Genomic DNA, 24,272 nt, shown 5'->3' on the forward strand with positions numbered 1-24,272 from the left:
CCCCCCCCCTTACTTTGCATTTTATAATCTCTTTTTTCGTGGGTCAATGTAAATTTTTTATGATCTTTCTTAAAAAAATATATATATATATATAATTTTTTAATTCTTTTATGTAGAAACGGATGAAAATATAAAGAAAAATTTAGAAAATCCATTTTTAAGAAAACTTTTGACTAAGGTTAACTACTCGCAAAATCCCGACACAAGTATTGAGGATGCCATGCAGGAACCTGAATTTGTTGATTTTGTGACTCATTGCTTAAAAACTGTTGAAGATCAAAGTAGATATGAAAAATGTTATAATTCTTAAATTCTCTACAAATACATAGGTGTGTAAAAATTGTATATAAAACTGATCTTTGAAGTTATTAAAATGCATTTTATTTAAATTTGTTTGTGCAATGATTTAGTTTTTTGAAGAAAAAAAAAACAGATCTCATATCTTTCCATCTTAGCCTCATCATGTTTTTGCGTCTACGAATTTTCATTATTGTTCTTACTTTACTTACGTTTAGTAATCTGGAAATTATTCTTTCTAAAATATGTTTAAAAGATTGTTCTAAATGTAAGCATCATGAAATCATTAAAACGCATACAAATGTTATAAGTTATTAATTCAACACAAAATTATGAAATATAGTTAAACTTATTTAATTATAACCCTGATTTAATGGTATCCAGGGTGTAGTAAGGGTTTCTTAAGTTGCTTGTTTTATTTTAAAAGGAAGTCTATATAAAACTTTGTTATTGAGAGCATAACTTGTTGAACTTAATAGGAGATTTTTCATTAACTTCTTGATAACTATTTTATTGAAGCTTTTGTCTGAAAAAACGTTCATTGTTCAGAAATTGTTTTGTTAACAGCAGTTCATTTATGTCGCACTAGAGCTGAACAATGGGCTATTGGCGATGGTCTAGGAAACATCCCTGAGGATGATCCGAAGGCATGCCATCACTATTTTGATCCTCTGCAGAGAGGGTGGCACCCCCGTTTCGGTAGCCCGATGACCTGTTTTGTTAACAGAAGAACAAAAAAAAAAAGAATGTAATAATTGTGATGATAAATAATGAGTTAAAATGTGCATAGTGATAAATCATTTTATCAGCTCTATTACTATTTTGTAGGTGTTCAATGTTAGGTTCTCGTTCTTATTTAACTTTTTTTTGACTATTTGTAGTGTGTCTACTACTACAAAAATACAATTCCAACAGGGTTGCCACTCCACAGGGAGAACAGAGAAAACCTGGAAAATACAGGGAATTTAAAAATCACCTTAAATAACAGGGAAAATGCGGGAAATTTTGATTTTTTCTTTACAAACTGGGAAAATACAGGGAAATTTGTTTCTTATTTTTGTATTTTAAAAAATGGTGACCACTCAAAGCGTAATCTATGGGATATTTAACCATTGATATTTCAGCTATACTAAACTATTTCATTTACTCTAGCATTATTTAAGTATGTTCAGTTGTTTTTCCAGCAATTAAAAACTAATAAATATAGATAGGCCAATATAGCTCACACAAGAGCACAGTATTGATTGTTTCCTCTTAATATATTGTACAGGGAAAACACATGGAATTTTTTTTTCTAGATTTGAGTGGCAACCCTGTCCAATTCACTAGTATATAAGACATGTTAACTCGATTCTATGTTGGGCTACCTTTTCATAGATGAAGGTTGACATTGTCGATGTGACTCTTCCCACATTGGCAATGCAGATGTGATCTGAACACGCCTATATTGACAGTAACGCCCACTTTGATCTGAACATGCCTACTTCGTTGGATGGTCCACATTGAACAGTTGACTTGCTACTTGTGACTGTGATGACATTATCCACCTCGCGCTGTTGCTACTTAGCCTCGATTACATACAACATATACACTAGACTGCTGAAAGTAACACTGGAGCGACCATGACTACGAGCTTAATACAGCTCTCACTATCAGCACTCAAAAGTATGGGGATCTTAATACTGCCTCTCACAAAACAGCAATGAATCAACTAGTGGTATCCTTTCATCAAATCCTATCACAGCTATAATTCTAGTGGGGAAATTCTGTAGTGTGTCAGGCAAAAATACAATTCCAATTCACTAGTATATAAGACATGTTAACTCGATTTTATGTTGGGGTACCTTTTCATAGATGAAGGTTGACATTGTCGATAACTACTATCCCCACACTGTTCATTGTAAAAATTTGTAATTTTCAAATTTTTAAGTCTACATGCTTCCTTATGTCCTTTAGCGTAAAACTTTTAATTTTATACTTTTTCTTCTTCATTAAATTTGTTCTTTTGAATAAATACATTGAACTGTAAAAAAAAAAAATTTTTTTTTAACGAATGTAACTACTTTTAACCTTTAATAACATACCAACTTTTTTCAAGTAAACATACAATTTAACATCCTGTATTTTGAAACATGCTTTTTTGTATTAATTGTTAATGCTAGCAAATTCTATTTCTTAAAAGTTTTAATTGATTATAGTCTTTCAGCAAAGTGTTGTATCTAATTAATAATTTTAATTTCAGATAAATGAATCTATGAATTTAACGAAATAACATGACAAATTAAAACTCTTATATATATCTATTTTAGAAACTCATTGTATTTAAAAAATTTAATTTGATAATTATATGGGGTGAACTCTTGAAAGTGTGACAGTTGCGTCTCTTGCTTTTGTTGAATTTTTTATTTTATTATGAATTATTTGTCTATCGATTTATTTATTTTTGAAAAACTGTTAAAGCCACCCAATTTCACATTTTAAATCTAATAAATTTATTATGTATCTAATATATTACAAGTTACAGCTCAACTTGAATGTGTAAAATGTCACTTTTAATGCTAATCTTATATAATCAGCAATATTCTTAACAATAACAAAAAAGTAATAAATAAATAATCAAAGAATGAAACTAATTTACAAATTCAGAAAAAGACAAAATAAGTAAAAAACATTTAAAATAATAAATCAAAATAGCATATAGATGGCAGTGCTTTTTTAAATTTTTACTTATTCAATGTTTTTGTGTTTTATTTTTCAAGATTTTCAAAAAGGGGTTAGCACTAGATTTATTTCTAAAGTTTCCTTAATGATTTGGCAATTTATGTTTTATTTTAATATTGCTATTCTAACTTTATTTATTTTTCTTATATGTGGGTTTTCTTATATTAGGTCTTAGTCTGTGAACTTTTAAATTGTAATTGTTTGTCATTAATTTTTCTTTGCATTTACATTTCAATTTTTCTAATTGCTTTTCTTATTTGTGTTTCCATTATGGTGCTTCGGGGCACTGTCAGTTTTTGGTTTCTACACTGACAACAGATGTGTTTTAGCAAACAGTGTGTCCCCTGATGAAGTGCTGTCCTGGTAATGCATATATCTTAAATTTTTATTGTTTTCGGCTAGAATTGAATTTCTGAGTTTTAATGAATAAATAATTCACATGTGTCAAAGTATATTTTAACCTCTCCATTACTTTGGTCCACATATATGGACATTCGCTTCTTAGCTTCTAAAAACATGCTGTAAGAAAATTTATAGTTTTACACTCACTGACACATTCATGGAGGTTTAAACGTGCTGGGGATTCCAATAGAAGCAGAACATCAAAGTTATTTGGGTGAAATTTCCACATGAAACAGAAGTGATTATCAAAAAATGATGCTAAATCTATGTGGTGGAAAATTTTAGTAATTTTAAATATTATATAATTTAGTTATTTTGAGAATTATATTTTTTCGTTTGACTTAGTAGTTCTGTGATCTGTATGAAGCTTTTATATTTATATTTACTTAAAATTTTAAAATAATACAGTCAAAAACATGCTGGTATAGCTATTTAGTAATAATTTTAGTTTTTTCAATAATTATTTATTTTGCCCGGTGTGCATAGTTAAAATAACTAAAATTCGTTTAACTATTTAAAACCTAATTTTAAAAAATTATTAGCCCCATGGCAGTGCAATTTATATTTTGTTTATTTTATTATGACTTTTGGCTGTAAAAAAGCAATTTGAAACTGTAAAATATTTTTTTTTTGCTATATTCCTTTATGCTTTAGTAGTGAAGAAGTTATGTTGTAAGAAAAAGAAATTCACTGTGGATTCATAAGTTTATTTTAAAAAGAAATTTCCATCGTAAATAAAAAGTTTTTTTACATAGGATATATATGAATTTCTTATGTATGCTTTCTACCTTGCAAACATGTCAAGTCCTTTTCTTCTGAAACATATATTGCAGGCCACAATTAACAATGAGAGACTAGGTCACCGAGATTTCCATTGCTATTGATTTCTTTGTCTGAACACGTACTTCCTTTGTTACTATCATTGCTGGAACTTCGTTGGTAAATTGGGTTCCCTCGATGTGTGAAATTACTCGGAGTGCCTGCACCCCCAATACCGACGTATCGTCCGAGGGGTCCGTCACTTCTCACATTCATTTCACCTCGCATGAAACGTTCCAACTTGTCTACACATGCATCTTGATAATCATGGATCCATCTGTGTGTGAAAAAATAAACAGTGTGAGATAAAAAATTTAAAAAAAATAAATGAATAAAAAACATTATTCTAAGGTTGTAAAAACATTTCAGATTCATGCTTTTCACAATATGACAAATATTTTAAATATTCCATCATTTAATAATTGAGTTTAAAAATGGCCAAATACTAAAAAAAAAAAAAAAAGGAATATATTAGCTTTTAAGGGTCAGCAGTGAATTCAGTTTTTAAGACAGTTAACTGTAACTTTATAAGTTATAATTAATTATTGCAAAGTTTGAAACACAGTGCACAGTAAATTATTTATAAAATGTTTTTTAATTGTAAAAACTTGTACAAATTTTCTTCTCTAGACAGTAAAATTTTTTGGTGTATATTTGCCACCATTTGTGGTGTTGGGGTTAATTAAAGTTTTTCAATTTGCATGTAGTTACTTATTTATTTATTCATTTTTTGTTTACTGATAACGCATATTTTCTGGCACATTCGAGTCAATTTAATGACTTCATTGCAAAAACATTTCAGTTTAAAAAACAAGCACATTTTTAGTACTGTATTTGCACTAATTCTTTCAAGCAGCTGTTATATAATTTTTTGCATGATAACTGCAATTTTGCACATAAAAATTTATTTAGCATACCTTAGCACCAAAAATATTGACAACTATACATCAGACATTTTTATTGTGTACAAATAATAAAGAGTTTTTTTTTTCCTTTTATTTTTTTTTAAATAGATCATTTACAACACATGTTTTTAGCATGGTTAAAAATAATTCTCTAATTTTTTTTAAATAAACCTTTTTTGACACTTAAATTGGTTACTCTGTATTTCGGAATTATAATGTTAGAATTTAAATGCTTTAAAAGAAAATTATTCAAGTTAGTTTAAACATTTTCTGCAAGTTATGTAGTTTTACATATATATTTTCTGGATAGATGTTAGGAGGTGCTTTGACCATTCCACGATCACAACTGCATCTGAATTTACAACCCTATTCATATATCTATGCATTTAATTATTAATAAATATGCATAGTTAAGAGTTTATTTTAATGTGTAGAAAAACTAGGATTTTTTGATAATAGTTTTCAAAACAAATATGCATCTAGTAAAGTAATACTTTTTTTTAACATTCTCTTCATCTTATGAAGTGTGTAATATCAGTCATAAAAGCATGGTTGGCATAATGACTTCAGTGAAAAGTGTTCAAAACACAAACTTCATATATCCAGGATTTTAGATATTCAATAAACTAAAAATATTTTTTAAAATTGGTAGCTATATAAAAATGTAGTATTTTTACAAAAATCTTTGTGTCAAGTTAAAAGAATTAATAACTTATAATAAATCAATCGAGTTGACCACATTCACTTGTGACTAATATATGATGACAGCAACACTGTGAAATTTCACGCAAACTTGTTTCGCTTGTGTAATAGATATTGTGTAGAGCTGTTTGAGAAAGGTTATATCTGATATTTTTGAATTGCCCAAAAAATATCGATTGGGTAACAAAATTTTAAATTTAAATGTAACAGAGAAGAAAAAACAGATTTCAAAAGTTAAATTTTGTGCAAAAAAGAAGGGGCTCTAAATACTGAGTTATAAGAATTTTTTTGCTTCTCACTTATAATGTTTTTTTTTCTTTTGTGCAGAAATAGAAAATGTTAGAAAAATAAAAATAGTGAATTGAAGATTGGCGTGCAGGAGTTAAAACCTCCCTGTTAGGGGAAAAAAATTAGTTTTTAAGATAGATAATAGACTTATTCATACATCGCCTTTTTTTGTGCAGAAATAGAAAATGTTTGAAAAATAAAATTAGCGAATTGAAGATTGGCGTGCAGGAATTAAAACCTCCCTAATTGGGAGAAAAAAATTAGTTTTTAAGATAGATAATAGACTTATACGCATAATATGACTCATTCATTAATGTATATTACAGCTGCTCTATGAGTCCTATAGAAAGGTTTTAAATTTTGCAAGTTGGCAAGTCCAGTAACGTCGTAAATTCTATTCTTTTTTAGTTAATTCATCACAAACTCATGTCTTCCGGTAAAGTTTACAAAAAAGAAAACTTAAAAGACTAACCTTACTCCATTGAAATAGCAGACGGCCCTCATGTCTTCCGGTAAGGTTTCCGGTTCAGGCCATTGAAAGTTGTCTAATATTGGAATGATATTACATTGGCTTTGGAGAGCTTCAACAATTTCCTAAAAATTTAACATTATTAACTTTAAAAATAATAAGTAAACGCACATTTTTAATAACGTATAAACATAAATAATTTAATTTGCTGTTAATATTTTTTTATCTTTATTCCTTGGGATTCATTTGCAACTATTAGCCGCAAGAATGCCAGTATAATCTTGTATGTATGACAGTATGCTTCTACCTATCGTTGAATAAACTAATAGCAAGTTTGGAAACAAAAACAATTTCTAGGATAAGAAATTATTTAAATTATCCTCACAATAGTTTTCAAAGACAACTTGCATAAAAATTGATGCTAAAATGTATTTTTACTTTACAGTTAAATGTTTTATGCGTTAATTTTTCGAAATCATTAATTGCAAATTGATCTATCTAAAAGTGAAGTTTATTCAATAGTTTCTGGAATAATATTGCTAGATTATGAAAATAATTTTTACACAGCTCTTTGTTTATACTTAAAATATAATTTTGTCATGATAATAAATTATGTTAAATAAAAAAACATTTATTAAACTACATACATGCTCCAATTGTATAATTGGGTATCGCAAATAATTTTATTTCTTTTTTGTTATAATATATTAAATATAAAATAAAAGTTTATTTATGATGTCCAAATTCCCCCTTTTATTGTCTATAAGATTTTAAGTTTAAATTTATAAGATTCTGGTACTTTTTTTAATAATCTTTCATTGCCANGGGAAAAAAAAATTAGTTTTTAAGATAGATAATAGACTTATTCATACATCGCCTTTTTTTGTGCAGAAATAGAAAATGTTTGAAAAATAAAATTAGTGCATTGAAGATTGGCGTGCAGGAGTTAAAACCTCCCTGTTAGGTGAAAAAAAATTAGTTTTTAAGATAGATAATAGACTTATTCATACATCGCCTTTTTTTGTGCAGAAATAGAAAATGTTTGAAAAATAAAATTAGTGAATTGAAGATTGGCGTGCAGGAGTTAAAACCTCCCTGTTAGGGGGGAAAAAAAATTAGTTTTTAAGATAGATATTAGACTTATTCATACATCGCCTTTTTTTGTGCAGAAATAGAAAATGTTTGAAAAATAAAATTAGTGAATTGAAGATTGGCGTGCAGGGATTAAAACCTCCCTAATTGGGAGAAAAAAATTAGTTTTTAAGATAGATAATATACTTATACGCATAATATGACTCATTCATTAATGTATATTACAGCTGCATGAGTCCTGTAGAAAGGTTTTAGATTTTGCAAGTTGGTAAGTCCAGTAACGTCTTAAATTCTATTCTTTTTTAGTTAATTCATCACTAACTCGTGTCTTTCGGTAAATTTCAAGATAAAAAGGAAACTTAAAAGACTAACCTTACTCCATTGAAATAGCAGACGGCCCTCATGTCTTCAGGTAAGGTTTCCGGCTCGGGCCATTGAAAGTTGTCTAATATTGGAATGATATTACATTGGCTTTGGAGAGCTTCAACAATTTCCTAAAAATTGAACATTATTAACTTTAAAAATAATAAGTAAACGCACATTTTTAATAACCTATAAACATAAATAATTTTATTCCTTGGGATTCATTTGCAACTATTAGCCACAAGAATCCCAGTATAATCTTGTACGTATAACAGTATGCTTCTACCTATCGTTGAATAAACTAATAGCAAGTTTGGAAACAAAAACAATTTCTGGGATAAGAAGTTATTTAAATTATCCTCATAATAGTTTTCAAAGACAACTTGCATAAAAATTGATGCTAAAATGTATTTTTACTTTACAGTTAAATGTTTTATGCGTTAATTTTTCGAAATCATTAATTGCAAATTGATCTATCTAAAAGTGAAGTTTATTCAATAGTTTCTAGAATAATATTGCTAGATTATGAAAATAATTTTTACACAGCTCTTTGTTTATACTTAAAATATAATTTTGTCATGATAATAAATTATGTTAAATAAAAAAACATTTATTAAACTACATACATGCTCCAATTGTATAATTGGGTATCGCAAATAATTTTATTTCTTTTTTGTTATAATATATTAAATATAAAATAAAAGTTTATTTATGATGTCCAAATTCCCCCTTTTATTGTCTATAAGATTTTAAGTTTAAATTTATAAGATTCTGGTACTTTTTTTAATAATCTTTTATTGCCATTTATTTTATTTTACCATACTCGCATTTTTACCTAATTAAATATTGTATATAACTTATTACTTATCTTAATATTTTAATTGTTCAGTATGGTATGTATTAGCTATACTATATCTGTTTATCTGCTTTCATATTTTTTTTGAAAAAGGAAAAAAAAAGTATTTTTAACAATTTTTTTTACTATGCAGTAACTTTTTTCACTTAGCAAAATAAATTGAGCATTCCAATATATGACATAATAAACACTTTGACTTCATTAAACCATCCTAAGCTTTTTTCAACTCACTAGCAACTAAACTCTGCCATCAATCAATATTCTGCATTTGATTTCATTTTGTATTTTTATAATAGTTTATTTCCATGTTGATCAATATGTACTAATCCTTTGTGTACCCTTAGCACTGATGGCTTCTAGCATATTTCTCAACCATTCTTAGTATCTAGAGCTCCCCCAAAATCTTATACTGAAAAGTAAATCTATGTCTCCCTCTACTTCTTTTTCCATCTGGGATCTATGTAAGCCCATCAGATGTAAAATTTTGCTTGGGCATTCTGAGAACCAACTTCTTGTCCATTTTAAGACCTTTATTGTTTTATTTTTTTAGCTTTATTTTAAAAAACAAAAAAACTTTTCATTGTATATCTTGTAAGGCCGGAAAATTTAAAAAATATATCTCAATCATTTGTTTTGATAGACTTGTAGTTTTTCTATCTTAAAGTAAGTCAATCAATAGGACCATTAGTTTAAAAGCTTGGACAGTTTTATGTGATTTTTATAGAACATTTAAATTAATAAATTTTAAAGTCAAAATGGCTTACTCGATGGACCCAATCCTTGCATTCGGTGTCATTCATGCACCTTTCAAGTGCGTTTGGCGTGAGAACTAACAGAAAATGTTTTGCTTGGCGGATACTGTTGAGTAGATTATTGTCGAATTTTCCTGCTTCCAGTCGTTCAACGTCTATAAAGACAGAAAAGCCTCTCAACTGCAGGTGGACTTTTAGCAAACTGGAAAACAAAAATTGTTATTACTTTTATGCAGAATCAGGAGGAAAATTGTTTAAGATTTATTTAATTTTAGTACTAATATTATTAGTTTATTTAGTAGTAGTCCATTAAAGCTAAAAGTCATTTTATTATATTTTTAATTAAAGTTTTAATATTACAAGAAAACCATCTGTACAATTTGGAAGTTCATCGAATTTAATTTACTAACTGTTCTACCTCCTAAACCTACTATTAAAAAAATATCAGCACACATTTTAAAGTAAGTTTTCTTATGATGGACATAGTTGACAAATACTTCTTTTATAAAGATTTATGATTAATAAGCTATTTCTAAGTAGTTGAAAATTGGTATATAAAAATTGGTATATAAAAATGTGCTTTAAACTCAATATGAATGTCTGGAGTTTGTCCCAACCTTTGATATGAGCTTTCAAAGTAAGGCAAAACTTAAGCATTGCAAAAAGTGAACTATTATTTAGGCAGAATCAAAATAATAAAATAATTTAAAAGTTATTACTGTTTAATGTAAAAGGCAGTCTTTTGACTTGAATATACGTCTAACATTGTTATCTGGACAAGAGGGGCATCCTTAGTTATTTCCGTATTAGACTCCTTTTTTATGAGGAGGAAACTAGCTCGTGAGCTAATCTATTACAAAATTATAATCTAAATTTATTGACATAAATCTATTACTATTTTTGTCTCAACCTTATGCATAACTCATTATCACTGAAGTGAATTTGATAACCATGTAAAATATGTGTATCATTAAGAAATGAATTATATATGTAACATCTAAAGTGTAAAAATCTGTTATTCTACAGATTATTTAGCTATTGTGCAGATTGACTACGATAATCCGTTAAAGTTCGAAAAACTGTTTCATTTATCATATTTCCTTGGTAATTTGCAAACTACCTACTAAGCACTCGTTTAAGTGAAAATAAGATCTTTGTTGTAACAACGACAACGTTTCTGTACGCTTAAATTAATGTAATGTTATTTATCTTTCGATATAAAAAAGTCAAGTTACTACAATCAATAAATTTATTGATTTGGCAGCACGTATGATCTGCTTAGATGGTATAACTAATTAATTAGAGAGAACTATTATGCTATTTATGCTAATATTAATTAATCACAAAGACGAGCTTACTCTAAATAATCTAATGATGCCGTAATAAGGACAAATGTAAATTTAATATTTTTGTTTGCCTTTTTGGTCAAGTCACCACAACTATTTTCGTAATTTTGGATAGCATGGTCCTCCTCACTTTTTGAATCACAAGTCACCTCTGAGTTTACATACTTAACGAATTTCAACTTATTAATATTAATTAATCACAAAGACGATCTTACTCTAAATAAACATCAATTTTCCCAATTTAGAACATTCAAAATAGGTGCCGTAATGTGGTACAAAGTAAATAAAATTTTTTTGTTTGCCTTTCTGTCCATGTCACCACAACTAATTTCGCAATTTCAGTTAGCATGGACCCCCTCACTTTTTTGAATCACAAGTCGCCTCTGGGTTTACATATTTAACTAATTTCAAGTTACGATTCGTGCTGATGACGTCAATCAGACATCTTAAAATAAAGCCGTTTCTAAAAATAAACTGGAGTAAAATGCAGTCAGCTGTTAAGAGAGCAAACACAGTGTTTTCAAAATAAACATAAAGGATATCCTGGTTGTCTTCTTTGCCTTTGATAATTTTTACTCATCCTTACTGTATAATGTAATGCGAGGAGTTTGTATACAAAAACTATCTCTTAGAATACTTAAGATTATTTTTTAATGTGCGTCACAAGGAAGCTTTAAAGTTTACTATTTACCTTGCAAATAAATATTTATTTTTTGAATTAAGAATGTAAAGGATATTCTAGGGTACAAAATTATTGTTAAGGGGTTCAAACTTACGGCTAAACTTTTGGGAAAATGTTTTTAAATTATAGCAACTACCCTCTCATATTTTGAAGGTCAGAAATCCTCCGCTATCGGTCGAAAAAAATGCGTGTTAAATTTTTTTTAAATGTTTTTTTGTGTCTGTTATCATAGATTTTATTTATAACCGACGTTGAACAGCCGATCCAAATCTGAGTTTATGACTATCTATGTTCAACTCCGTAGCCTCAGTGTAATTTTGAACCCAACCCAGATGACAAGGGAACTACGGACAAACTTGCCTTCGTGGAGGTCTTTTCGATGGAACTAACTGCATTTGCGTTACATGGTTAGGAAAATTATGAAAACACCCGACGGTTAGCCCAACGGCAAGGGGATTCTAATCCATGATTCGTCTACCACTGAGGATATTTTAAATCATCACTGTGGGCTGTGAGAGCCGGGAGCAGAATTCATATCAACCTGTCACCGCTGAGATTCAAACCTGGATTACCTAATTGGGAGGCGGATGATCTATCTCCTGAGCCACCGCATCTCTTAATATAGTAGTTTATTATATCTTCCTCACCAATTAATCATCACATTTAAGATCAATCCCCCACTTCATTAATGCATCATAAAAAGTGAAAATCCAATTATTAGTATCAAATGTCATTTCGGTGATACTTTTTTATTTTATTTTGTGCACTGTTGTCTTACGAAACGAGTATAGGTCTCCCTTATATCAAATAGCTTTACATCTTAGAATTGTGCAGTAATTTAAAAAGAATTGGCATCATTGGCCATTTTATAAACATAAAGTGAAAGTCCAACAGTAAGATTCGTTTACCTAGCTAATTGAGATCCATTTGATCGTCGGTAACTAACAAACACGTCCAGGCTCTTTTGCGTATCTTCCTCGTCTTCAGAATCTTCGCTCATTTGAGACAAACCTGTTGAAAGAATATAACAGTTTCTTATTAATTTTTCTTGAAAATCTTAATACTACATCAAAATTACACAATATTTCAGCTAACGGAAACTGCTATAAAGCCAATTCTAATTATCATATATATATGGTTATTTATTTATTTTAATTCGTAAAAGAGTAAGATGATTGGTTAAGTGTGGATTTTAATGGTAGGTGAGCCGAAAGCGGATATATTGCGCCAAACATGAACGTTATTGCATACTGAAAATCAAACGGTGATATAAACCGTGCCTGACACAAGAAAAGGGAGAAAGAGATTAAGTATATTGATCATAAAACACGTATTTATCCGAAAGTAAATTTACCGTAGAGGGTGGAAGCTTACGAGAACTATGGGAAGTGAATCGGTTAGTGGAGTCATAGTTTACTGCATAAAGTTAATCCGAATCAGTAGGTTAGGTTAATTAGATCAGTCAGTGTTTGGGAAGATTAAAATTTTGACTTATCGTCGGTGACTTATTCTGGACACATCTCAAACTGCGTTTTTAAAAAAGGGACACAGTTCAGAATGCGTGTTTAAGAAAATGGATACAACTCAAACTGCGTGCTTAAAAAAATGGATACAGCTCAAAATCCGTGTTTAAGGAAGTGGATACAGCTCAAAATACGTGTTTAAGGAAATGATTACAGCTCAAAATACGTGTTAAAGGAAATGGATACAGCTCAAATTGCGTGTTTAAGAAAATGGACTTTACTATTTGGGAATACAGAAATAGCTTTGATTCCGATTTTTTAAACTCCTTTTATAAAAATTGATCTTTTTTTAAAGAATGAACTAATCGATTCAAACAAATTCGTAATGCGATGTCATCCATTTGCCTAAATCACTTCGTACAATTTTTTAAAAATCAATCTTTTTTTGAAAAGGTTTTTAAAGTCAACAGTTGTCTTTATGAGATTGTCACGGGCCCTATAAATTTATATCAGCAATATTAAATTGCCGTTTTGCAAATTTATATTTTTAATTCATCGTCTAGAATGAAGTGATTTCTGAATAGCAGATCGCCTGAAAAGTTTCATCTCTAATATGCCCAGTCACTCATACCCTAAGGACCGGCACTTTGCCTCGTTATTATTATGTTTAGTTTATAAAAAATAAGTAAAAGTAAATATAGAATTCCTCGTTTAGTTATTAGATTTGGATTGAATGTTGAAAAGACGCATTTTTTGCTGATTCCATTTTTTAAACATTAGAACTGTGTCCATTTTCTTAAACACGGATTTTGAGCTGTGTTCCTCTTTGTAAACATGCTTTTTGAACTGCTTTCATTTTCTTAAACACACCTTTTGAGCTGTGTACATCATCTTAAACATGCTTTTTGAGCTTTGCCCATTTCCTTAAACACGCGTTTTGAGATATGTCCAGAATTAAAAGCTCGCCGTCGTTAAGATTATGGTTATTAACGATGATAACCATAATTTATCTTCAGATGTTTTTCTTATCTTATCATTATATAAATGACCGTTTCACACATGTTATGTTAACTTTAAAAATAAATTTTTTTCCCATAAGTCTATTATTTAAGTGATTAACTTTAACGACATGTAAATAAATGATGAACGGGAAGAAATGAAAAAGATCGATATGGAAAGTCAATATGAAGGATTGATAAGAAGAGATTCTTGGAAAGAAGAAATTTGATGATAAAGAGTGGATATCTGAAAAGATCAAGAACTTAGCTTGAGAAAAACGTGAAATGGAACAAAAAATATTCAGAAAAGAAGTAGCTAAAATTAAACCAGAACATTGGGAGGATTATAAGAGGCAAAATAAAGAATGTAAGATAAGTGCAAGACAAGATAAAAGGAAATATTACGACGAAGATCTGACCACATCAGCTCAAGAAGCAGTTAGAAACAATAACTCAAAATGGCTTTATTACATCCCTTACAAAATTAGTGGTAAGAAACGCGCAATTCAGTGGCCAATCAAGAACAAACAAGGTTTGAAACTTACAAAAAAAGACCAAACCAAAAGGTGGGTTGATTATTTTAAGGATACTTTAGACAAAATCCTGCTGATTTGTAAGATATTCCAGAAGAAGCATCCAGACAACTAGAGATAGACAGCTTGAAGTGCAGCAAACAATAAAATTGCTCTTAAATGTGGAAAAGCTGCTGACAGTGATAACCTACCTGGTGAATTTTTCAATGAAAGTTCAAAAACTGCAATTAAAGCTTTAACTGTTCTATTTAATAAAATCACGAAGAGTAGTAGCCTAATGACTAAGGTGAAGGCCTGCTGATAAAACTACCAAAAAAAGGTGATCTGACGATATGCCACTACTGGAGAGGAATCACTTTATTAAATGTCTGTAACAAAACTTGTGCTGGAGAGAATGAAAAATGCAATTGACAAAAAAGTGATCAGGGCAAGCAGGTTTCAGAGCGAATGGCTCATGTGTCGACCACATTGCGACATTAAGGATTACAGTCGAACAATCTATTGAATTGCAATCAACAATATATTTAAATTTCATAGATTTTGAAAAGGCTTTCGGCAGCTTACTGTTGAAGTACTATGGAAGTCCCGAATGTTTTGTAAGCATTATCAGAAATATATATAAAAATTACAATATACGAGTTATCAATGCCGGGCAACAATCAGAATCTTTCAAGGTTGATTCCGGTGTTAGACAGGGCTGTATTACTTTCTCCAACAATCTTTTTAATTGCTATTGACTGGATTATGAAGAGAGCATCAGAGAATAGAAAGGGTATTAGATGAAACCTTGCTGAATATCTTTCTGGTCTTTTACAGATGAATTGTGTTAACTGATCAACACCCTTCAATACATGCGAACAAGCACAAATATTTTAAACGTCGAGTCAAAGAACATGGGGCTTATTATTTTGGCTTAATATAGCTTATAACATTAATAGAGCTCAGTTATCAGGTCTATCTTACAATACAAACATGCAAAACCAGTTGTAGAGTTTCGGAGTGAGATTTTTTTTAAAGATTATTTAAACAGGGTTTAAAACAATTAAAAAATAAACTGAAAATTTAATGCAAAATGGAATAAATATTGAAATAGCTTGCCTTTGATGGCGTGTGCAATTCTTAACCTATGTATACTGTTGTCAATATTGCAATCCCTTAACAAATGTTCGTCACTTATGTATTTCAGAGTATCTTTTTGTACACCACATCGAAGCATTTGGTAAGTATACTGCGAAAATTCCAATCCCAAATTTTGAAGAACATGATTTAGATACGTTGAATCACAAGAAGTGTAATCAGCCATTCGTTTCAACTGTCCCAACTCTCGGAGAAACCTGCAAGAGATATTTATTATTCAACATTTACTATAAACTATAATTAATTCAATTACCATATATTTTAGTAATAGGAATAGAATTTTAGTAATTTTCGATTACCTCCTTCCTCTAACAACTTTCATCATTCCCAAAGCCCTCTAAATGATATTTTAATTTTATTTTATAATCGTCGTTGAACAGCCGACGCAATTTTGGGCTTACGACAACCAATTTTCAATTCCGTAGCCTTTAATTTTAAGCCCAATCCAGAAGACAAGAGAACTCCTGGATCAAGTATTGGAAGAAATTTGCCTTCATGCAGGATTTTTTTTGATGGAACTAACCTGCATTTGCGTTACACGGAGAGGAAAACCTCCCACGGTTAACCTGGCAGCAAGGGGACTCTAACCCATGATTCGTCTACCATTGAGGATATTTCATGTTAACACTGTGGTCAGTGCATACCGAGTGTGAAATTCGTATCGTCTAGCCATCACCGGGATTCGAACGCGATTCACCTCATTTGGAGGCGAACGCTCTATTCCCTGAGCCATCGCGACTTTCTAAATGATATTATCAATGGTCAATTAATGTATAATTTTTGTTCTTTTTTTTCTCATCTAACTGTTTTTTATTTTATTTTATAACTGGCGTTGAACAGCCGACACAGTTTGCGACTGTCAATGTTGTGACTGTCTAGTTTGCGAATGTTTAACTCCGTAGTCTTGTAACTTTGACCCCAACCCTCCTTAATAATTCAAACAGCAATGTTTTTAGATACTTTTTTATAGAACGCGTATTTCAGGAAAGGCAAATCGGTATCCAAATTACAACTTCTCAATCTCTATTGACATATTGTCGAATTGATTTTGACTTCCACCTTTGATGTGAATGAAAGATGTATAGTAGTTTTAAAAACGATTTTTTTTTCTCTTCTAATTATTAATTTGCAACTATTTTAAAGGTTCAAATAGCGTAATTTTTGTCAATTTTTCCAGACTTACACGGAAATTTCTATAATCACATTTTTTAATATGTATATTTATACTATTTTTCAATGGACGTTAAGGACTTGAATTAATTTTTAAGAGAGAAAATGGATTTTAAAAATTATAAGGAATTATTATCGAGGTCACTCACTGGAATGATGAGAATAAACATATTAAATCAGTCAGAGTTTTATGAAATGAAGAGGTAATTATTATAATCGCTTTTCAGTTTTTCCCGATTTTGACAATTTTAATATCCTTTTTATATTGATTGACCTAGATAAAAAGTCCTTGGATTTCACTAGCATTTCTTCCTGAGAAATATGAATTTGCCACAACTAATAAGTGTAATTTTTGCTTCATTATTCCTCTAAGAATTTAAAGCTATATATTAATTATGGGAAATAAGAAACACTCTGTATATTATATGAAAAAGACAACCAAAATATTAGGCAGATGAAAAAGCTCTATGGATAACTTTCAAATGTTATGGTTGCTTGTATGATATATTATTGGTGATTCAACTTATATTCTTAGGACATTTGTAAAATTATAATTTTAAGTACATTCACGAAGCCATAGTAATTTCCAGTCCCTTTCATTTTCTGATGATCTGAATATATAGAGAATATATTCCTTTATAATTAATATAAAACAAAGACATTTTTAAATTTATTTTTCATTAAAACCTATATTATTTACCCAATCGGCATTCTTCTCAAAGCCATAGTTTTCAGTCCTCCCTCTGTAATCTTACCCCTTTGAAGCAAGCATAGAAATTTTATAAAATGTGGAATCATTTTCATTGAATTATGCTTAAACTATATTCATTAAGGCACAAAAATTGTTCATGAAAAATCATAATTTTTTTAAGAAATAAAATGGTGCGTATATGCACCATTGGCCAAATTCGTGGTCAAATCATTTCGTTGAACACTACTTATTTTTATGACATTTTGTTTTTATTTTATCTACAGAACTTGCAACTTTATTCCATCATAAAAACATACTATTAATTTCAAATGGAATACATTTTCAAAATTAAAAAAGAAAGAAGAAAAAAAAAACTAGCGTTATTTGAAAATTGCTCAATAAAAAGTGTTTACTGCAATTTAATTACTAATATTCTTCGGAGCTCTTTAAAATAGCAGAAAAATGAAATTTATGAAAAATATAAGTCACAGTGTTAATAAAAAAGCATTTATAGAAATGGTGCGTTTATGCATCTTTGGCCCAAAAACGGTTAACTCCCTTATTTGCTTCATTTTCTCTATGAACATTTTATTACATTCAAGGTTTTTACCCAATAAGTCTAAATTAAGATGTTATTTTAATCGACTCAAATAAAAAAATTAACTAAACAAAATGTTGTGTTTGTAACAAATTGAAAATATTTTCAATACAAACACGAATTACGAAATGAGAATAAATTCCGTTACCTTTTTCGTAAAATGCCATTCTGAATACCTATGTCTTCTTTTAACATATCTTCCGTTACTTGTAAAAGTAGATCTCCGTCCACTCTACTGTTCTTGAAAGCGGTGGTATAATCAACAAAACCTATCTGTAAACAGAATGATTTATGAAATACACTGTAAAAAATTCGGGATCAAATTACGGTAAAAACATGTTATGGAACAAATAATCTGATATGCCGTTATTTTTACACTAATAATTACCATAAAATTACTGAATCACTCTACTTAAATCATTATTGCTGTAAATATTACGGTCTAATATTTTACAGTTAGAATGGAGTTTGCGAATAATGCACCTAAAGTGCCTGTCTTTTATACCGTAATTCGAATCCGGAATTTTTCACAGAGTACGTTATTCATCTGGTAATTCACATGCATTTGTATTATAGTTTTGCACATTAGTTTTATTAACAAAATGTGCCGTATGAGAGTCGATAATTGCGTTTAGCTATTTGATGATGTATCGTAAGAGGTATGTCTTTGGACATAAATGTGAGTTGTACTTAATTATGAAAATATAGAAAATGTTAAACTGCACTTCTGCATTATCTCTGTTCTGTAAATAAAATGTAAATTAATCGGATCTATTGATGTATCTTCGGACACAATTATAAATTGTACTTAATTATAAAAATAATGGAAATGTTGAACTACAAAGCAGTATGTCTGTTCGGTGAATTAAATGTAAATTTACCGGATCTATTAACATGAATTCGGACATAAATATGATTTGTACTTGATTATAGAGACAGAGGAAATGTTAAACTACAAAGCAGTTTATGTCTGTTCTGTGAATTAAATGTAAATTAACAGGATCTATTACATAAAGGAAGCTTTTATGGGTTTTTAAAAGAAAAATTAGGTGCTAATTTTTCGCATCTGGGTGACGAAAAAGAGAGCTGATGGGCCATTCATCTGCTGAAATGAAATCATTCAAAAACTCTAGTTTGGTTGATCATAAATCTTGCTTAAATAAAGCCTCAACAACAAAGGGTACTTAAAGAACCCATAACGCACGCCTCTGAACTTCTTTTAAATGCCGCTCAAGGTTGTTGTTGCTAGTTTTCTTCCACACGTCAAAAAAAGGTCTGATGTTTTTAAAAATGATGTTCTCTTCTAAAGGCCAATAAACGGTTAATTAAACCCCTTTTTTTTCGACTGCCCGATTAGAAAAGACAATTCTGTATTGCGCTCAAAGACAACTAAGTTTCTAGACACAACTTAAGGAGAATTTTCTTTTTTAGTATTATTATTCTTTCAAGTGGAAAAAATTTACCATTCTTCTTTCAACATTCATTCATTTCAACATTTACGAATACATTTATGTATATTAAGACTGGTTTACGAAATTAAATGTTGCTATTGTCTTTCTGGGAAGAATATATAGTTTTACCATAGGTTTCTGTTAAAAGTTTCTATATAAGTTGAGTATATAAGTTTGCAATAAGTTTCTTTGTTTCATACCATCAGAAAACAAATATTATTTTCTAATTTGCATTTTATTTAATAAAATGATTTATGCATTCGAGAATCCTCGGATTTGGATTAAAATTTTCAAAAAAGTACAGTGATATCTGTTAAAGATAATCACTTGTGGTGCAACAATTTATTAGCAAACTTAGAGGATTCACTTACAAAAGTGATCACTTTTACATGCCTTTATGTATTTTTTTAAAGAAAAAATAGCGAAATATCGGAAAGCATTTGGTTAAAATGACATTTTTTTTTCAATTTGTAACAACAATTATATGTTAAAATAGTTTTCTACTGGAATTTTTTAAAATTGCAAAACACGCATTTTCTTATTTAATTAAGTTAAGAAGGAATTAGTGGTAAGAATAATTTAAAATTATAGATAAATAATAATGATAGTTTCAAGATAACACTTTTACCTTGAACTACCTTGGTTTTAAGTACAACGAGGATTTAAAATAGTAGAAATGATTTTAAGATTTACCAATTTTATCAAAAGCACCCCTAAAAAAAAGGAATGTATCAAGTTAACATTTAAAGTAGTAGTTAAATAATTTCTAAAGCTTTACATTTGAAAGTCCGTATCAGATGAAATTTCAAATTTTTAGTATAAGAGTTGCCTGTGAGAAAAAAACTGCATAGCATTTATAATATTGTAAGGTAAAAATAAAAAACATATTATTTGTCTTATTCTAACAAAACGTGATTAAGCTTACTTGTTTAACCCATTCTTCTACATCTTCTTCGGTCCATAAAGGAACTTGCTGAGAGAGTTTGTGAGGTACAACTTCACCAATAATTTGCAATGCTTGTGCAGCAAATTTGGATGCTATAGCATTCGGCGAGCTCGCTACTTTCTTTAGAGCTTCAACTGCTCCTATATCTTTAAATACCTAAATTATTCAGAACAATAACATATAACGCTGGTTTAGGAATCAAGCATAAAATACATTTTTAATATCGAACCATAGTTACCTTAGTATTATTTTGCCGTTTTTTAATTCCAGCTTCCATTGCAAAATGGAATGCCGCAAGACTCCTTGCCTCTTCCCGTTTGCTGTCCAAAACATTTACTAGTCTCGTTAACCAATTGTTAGACTGTCCATTGATATGGGCTTCATGACCTTTGGCGAATTCATCAGGACTATGACTTGTTATGAAGGGTTCGACAAGACCTAAAGTTCCAGATTTCAGAACAGCAGCTTCGATTTCTTTGTTGGCAACTAGAGATGATATTGCCAGGCAAGCATAGTATTTTATATTATCGTCATTATTAAAAGCAAGAGTAAATAACCACTCGGGGACTTTGTGTCTTATCATTGCCTCCTGGTTTTCTGGCCCTCCGTAAAGGGACAAGTTTGCAAGAGCGGTGGCACAGTGTCGTAGCGTTGTAATGTCACATGTCCTGCATTTTTGTACGATAGATTTTAAGCCCCCGATTCGAATCACTTCGCTACAAGTAGCTTCAGAGTGTTTAAAAAGATGTTCTAATAAACCTGTGCCAACTCGAAAGCGACTTAGTGAGCTGTCGTCACTGCAAGAACATGCAACTTTAACAACCTTTTCTAAGCCGTTCTCCACTACGTAAGTTCTGTTTTCGGTAGACATGCACTGCTCTAAAAGTTCCGCACTGCGGAACCGTAACTCAATGCTTTCAGAGCTACAGTTGTCTACAAGTATTTTTAAGCAACCATTTTCACGCAGAATATTGCACAGCGCTATTCCGAGATCGTGTCCATAGTTTGGAATGGCCCATGCTTTTCTGACTATATCACTCATGGCGGATAAAATATTTATACATTCTTCAGTAGTGGCGGTTTTCAGTTTTTCTACATATGCAGTTATTCTGCTTCCGAATCGATGCATGGCATTTTGAACTTCAGAAGGATCAGAATCTCCACTCAAGATTCTTATATCTTCGTCTAAACCTTGCATTATCGAAAGAGTTTGGCTACCATTTTGACTAAAAGGGAATGACTCAATTCCATTACAACTGAATGACATTCCCAATGACGAGACGTTGCCGAAATCAACTTGATGAATATTTTGACTGGATATAGAAGACTTGTTCACTCCTAGAGATGTAATAAAGAAGGCTTATTACTCTATTGAAATTATGCAGACATTAATAATGGATTAAAAACAATTCCAAAGAGGATCGAAATCCTTCCAAGTTAGTTTAGCAATTAACAGACAGGTAAAAATAAATAATATTGCTTTGGGAGATATAATGGATCAGAGTGGTATATCTGTAAGTCAAGCACAAACTGGCCATTTGAAGAACTTAGCAAATTCCTGGGGGATGCTCAACTTTCGTCCGATTTTGAAGAGAAAAAAAAGACGCTCATAATAACGTTAACGTAACTATACAAAAATATTAACTTTTTAAAATAACCTAAATTTATGAAAAACTATCTTTTTTACCTTATTTCTTAATTTAAATATTGATACGAATTTCTCAACTTGAAGTAAGTTTATCATAGATGATCTGCCAAGTCATTACAAGTTTTTCAAAAATTAAATGAATAAATAAAAGTTCATAAAGTTTACGAAGAAGATTTATCCTAGGCAAGTGTAGAGTTCGATATGCATAATTTGAGCAGGATATATTGCTATTTCTCTGACTCTTCTCCCTATTTTTTAAATTCTTTTAATTTTTTTTTTGTTGTTAGTTTAGATATTATTTTTTTAGAACTTTTAAAAAGCTCTAATTTGAATTACCAGTACTTTGAAATTGAATTTTGAATTTTATATAGCACATTAAAAAAAAAATGTGTAATGACATCTTATGCTGCCTTGGGCTGAAACTGCACAAATATCTCTAAATCATATTTTATTATTGATACATACCCTCCAACTGCTACGGAATTTCCGTAGTTTCAGAAATCTTCTTTTCAGACGGTAGCAAAATTAATGTCTTAATATTTAAAGAAAATTAATTTTAGCGTAACTTGTCCACTATTACTTATAAAAGTGCAGGCCATATGGTTAGATTCTTAAGTTCTGATAAAAGTTTTATGAGAGATCCATTTGCTTTAAAAATTTCTACTTTGGTTCGCTACCACTAGAAAGAATTATTTTCAAAATCCTCATAAGTTGGAGGGTATGTTGATACATGTAATTAAATTCTTTATTAATTTTTTATTATACTATCGTAAAACAAAATTTTAAGGTTACTATTTAAAAAAAATTTTAAATTATGTTTTTACGATATTCAAAAAACAAAACTTATGACAACAATATTAATTAAAATAAAATGAAATTGGCTCACAACTTTCCCATACATTTTCAGACGAAATCGTCACACAGCCATCATAGAACTAACAATAATATGGACAAAAAGCTAAGTACATAATGGGATACCTGTAAGTGACTTAGTGTGGATATCTCGATCCTGATTGGTTATTGAAATGTGGCATTTGTTTACGTTAGCAAATGTTCTTTACATCCTCTTTCGAGTAAGCCAAGCTCGTCAAGTGTCAATTCTCTTAAGTGATACATTGTATATTCTTACACAAAGATTCTTTTTCAAATATTTCGATGCTTTCACTATTTTTTATTTAACACAAAAATAGGCATGAAGCCATGTAGAACATAAACTAATTATGCATCAAAGTTGCCAGGTACACAAAACAAAAATATATCCCGGTTACTATAACATGCATAAACAAATAATAAATCAAAGTTAGGAAAATAGAATTATATTTCAATAAATTCGATGTGCGATACGAAGTTGTATTTAATTAACTTCAAGTTAATTGTTAGCTTATAAAGAGTCACACAACGTCAACAACGAGACGTCAACAGCTGGCTCTGATGTCATGGGTCACATGCGTTTGTATCCGTGATCTTCTTCTTAAAATGTAAGTACCCAATTGGGTACTTGCAATTCAAGAAGAAGTGAAGTGATTATGCCTAATCATGGAAATTAAATCAGATTTAATTGGATACCTCTAAAAGATGTCACGCGTGTGTGTCAAACCTGATTGGTTTCTATTTCGGCAATTGGCATTGTTTACCTACGATGACGTCACTTCCATTTATCCAATTAAACATTTGGTAACTAAAGGTATCAACAGGCCTGGAAGTAAGACGGAAAGATAATAAACTGCTAATCATCCCATTTCTTTTTAACTTATTTTAGGAAGGAGTAATTCTATTCCTAATTATAGACAGTTAATTACTGTTTCTTGCGTAAGAAGCAGTGCAGTCTTATAAATATTTTATAACTGTAGATAATTACGGTATTTTTCCTGAAAGAGAGCTAATATGAAATGTTCATCGAAATAAGTTATTTCTCTTTTCCGTCCTATATATATATATATATA

The 24,272-nt window shown here is 30.0% G+C and overlaps 2 protein-coding genes across 2 annotated transcripts in view; one reads left to right on the plus strand and one right to left on the minus strand.

The window, feature by feature from the left end:
• LOC107438867 (zinc finger HIT domain-containing protein 3) overlaps positions 1 to 389 on the plus strand; it is a gene marked incomplete at its 5' end in the record, with an annotated part of 5,654 nt that extends 5,265 nt beyond the window's left edge. The window contains 1 exon segment of the mRNA XM_043044555.2: positions 117 to 389. Within this exon segment, the coding sequence (XP_042900489.1) occupies positions 117 to 310 (194 nt within the window). The 3' untranslated portion in view covers positions 311 to 389.
• A 3,722-nt stretch (positions 390 to 4,111) lies between these two features.
• LOC107438869 (NAD(+) hydrolase sarm1) overlaps positions 4,112 to 24,272 on the minus strand; it is a gene marked incomplete in the record, with an annotated part of 42,633 nt that continues 22,472 nt past the window's right edge. The window contains 8 exon segments of the mRNA XM_071181389.1: positions 4,112 to 4,516; positions 8,068 to 8,189; positions 9,679 to 9,868; positions 12,603 to 12,705; positions 15,787 to 16,022; positions 18,433 to 18,557; positions 20,661 to 20,837; positions 20,920 to 22,019. Of these exon segments, the coding sequence (XP_071037490.1) occupies positions 4,261 to 4,516; positions 8,068 to 8,189; positions 9,679 to 9,868; positions 12,603 to 12,705; positions 15,787 to 16,022; positions 18,433 to 18,557; positions 20,661 to 20,837; positions 20,920 to 22,019 (2,309 nt within the window).

The sequence above is a fragment of the Parasteatoda tepidariorum genome, chromosome 5, assembly GCF_043381705.1.
Source record: "Parasteatoda tepidariorum isolate YZ-2023 chromosome 5, CAS_Ptep_4.0, whole genome shotgun sequence".
Classification (NCBI taxonomy): domain Eukaryota; kingdom Metazoa; phylum Arthropoda; class Arachnida; order Araneae; family Theridiidae; genus Parasteatoda; species Parasteatoda tepidariorum.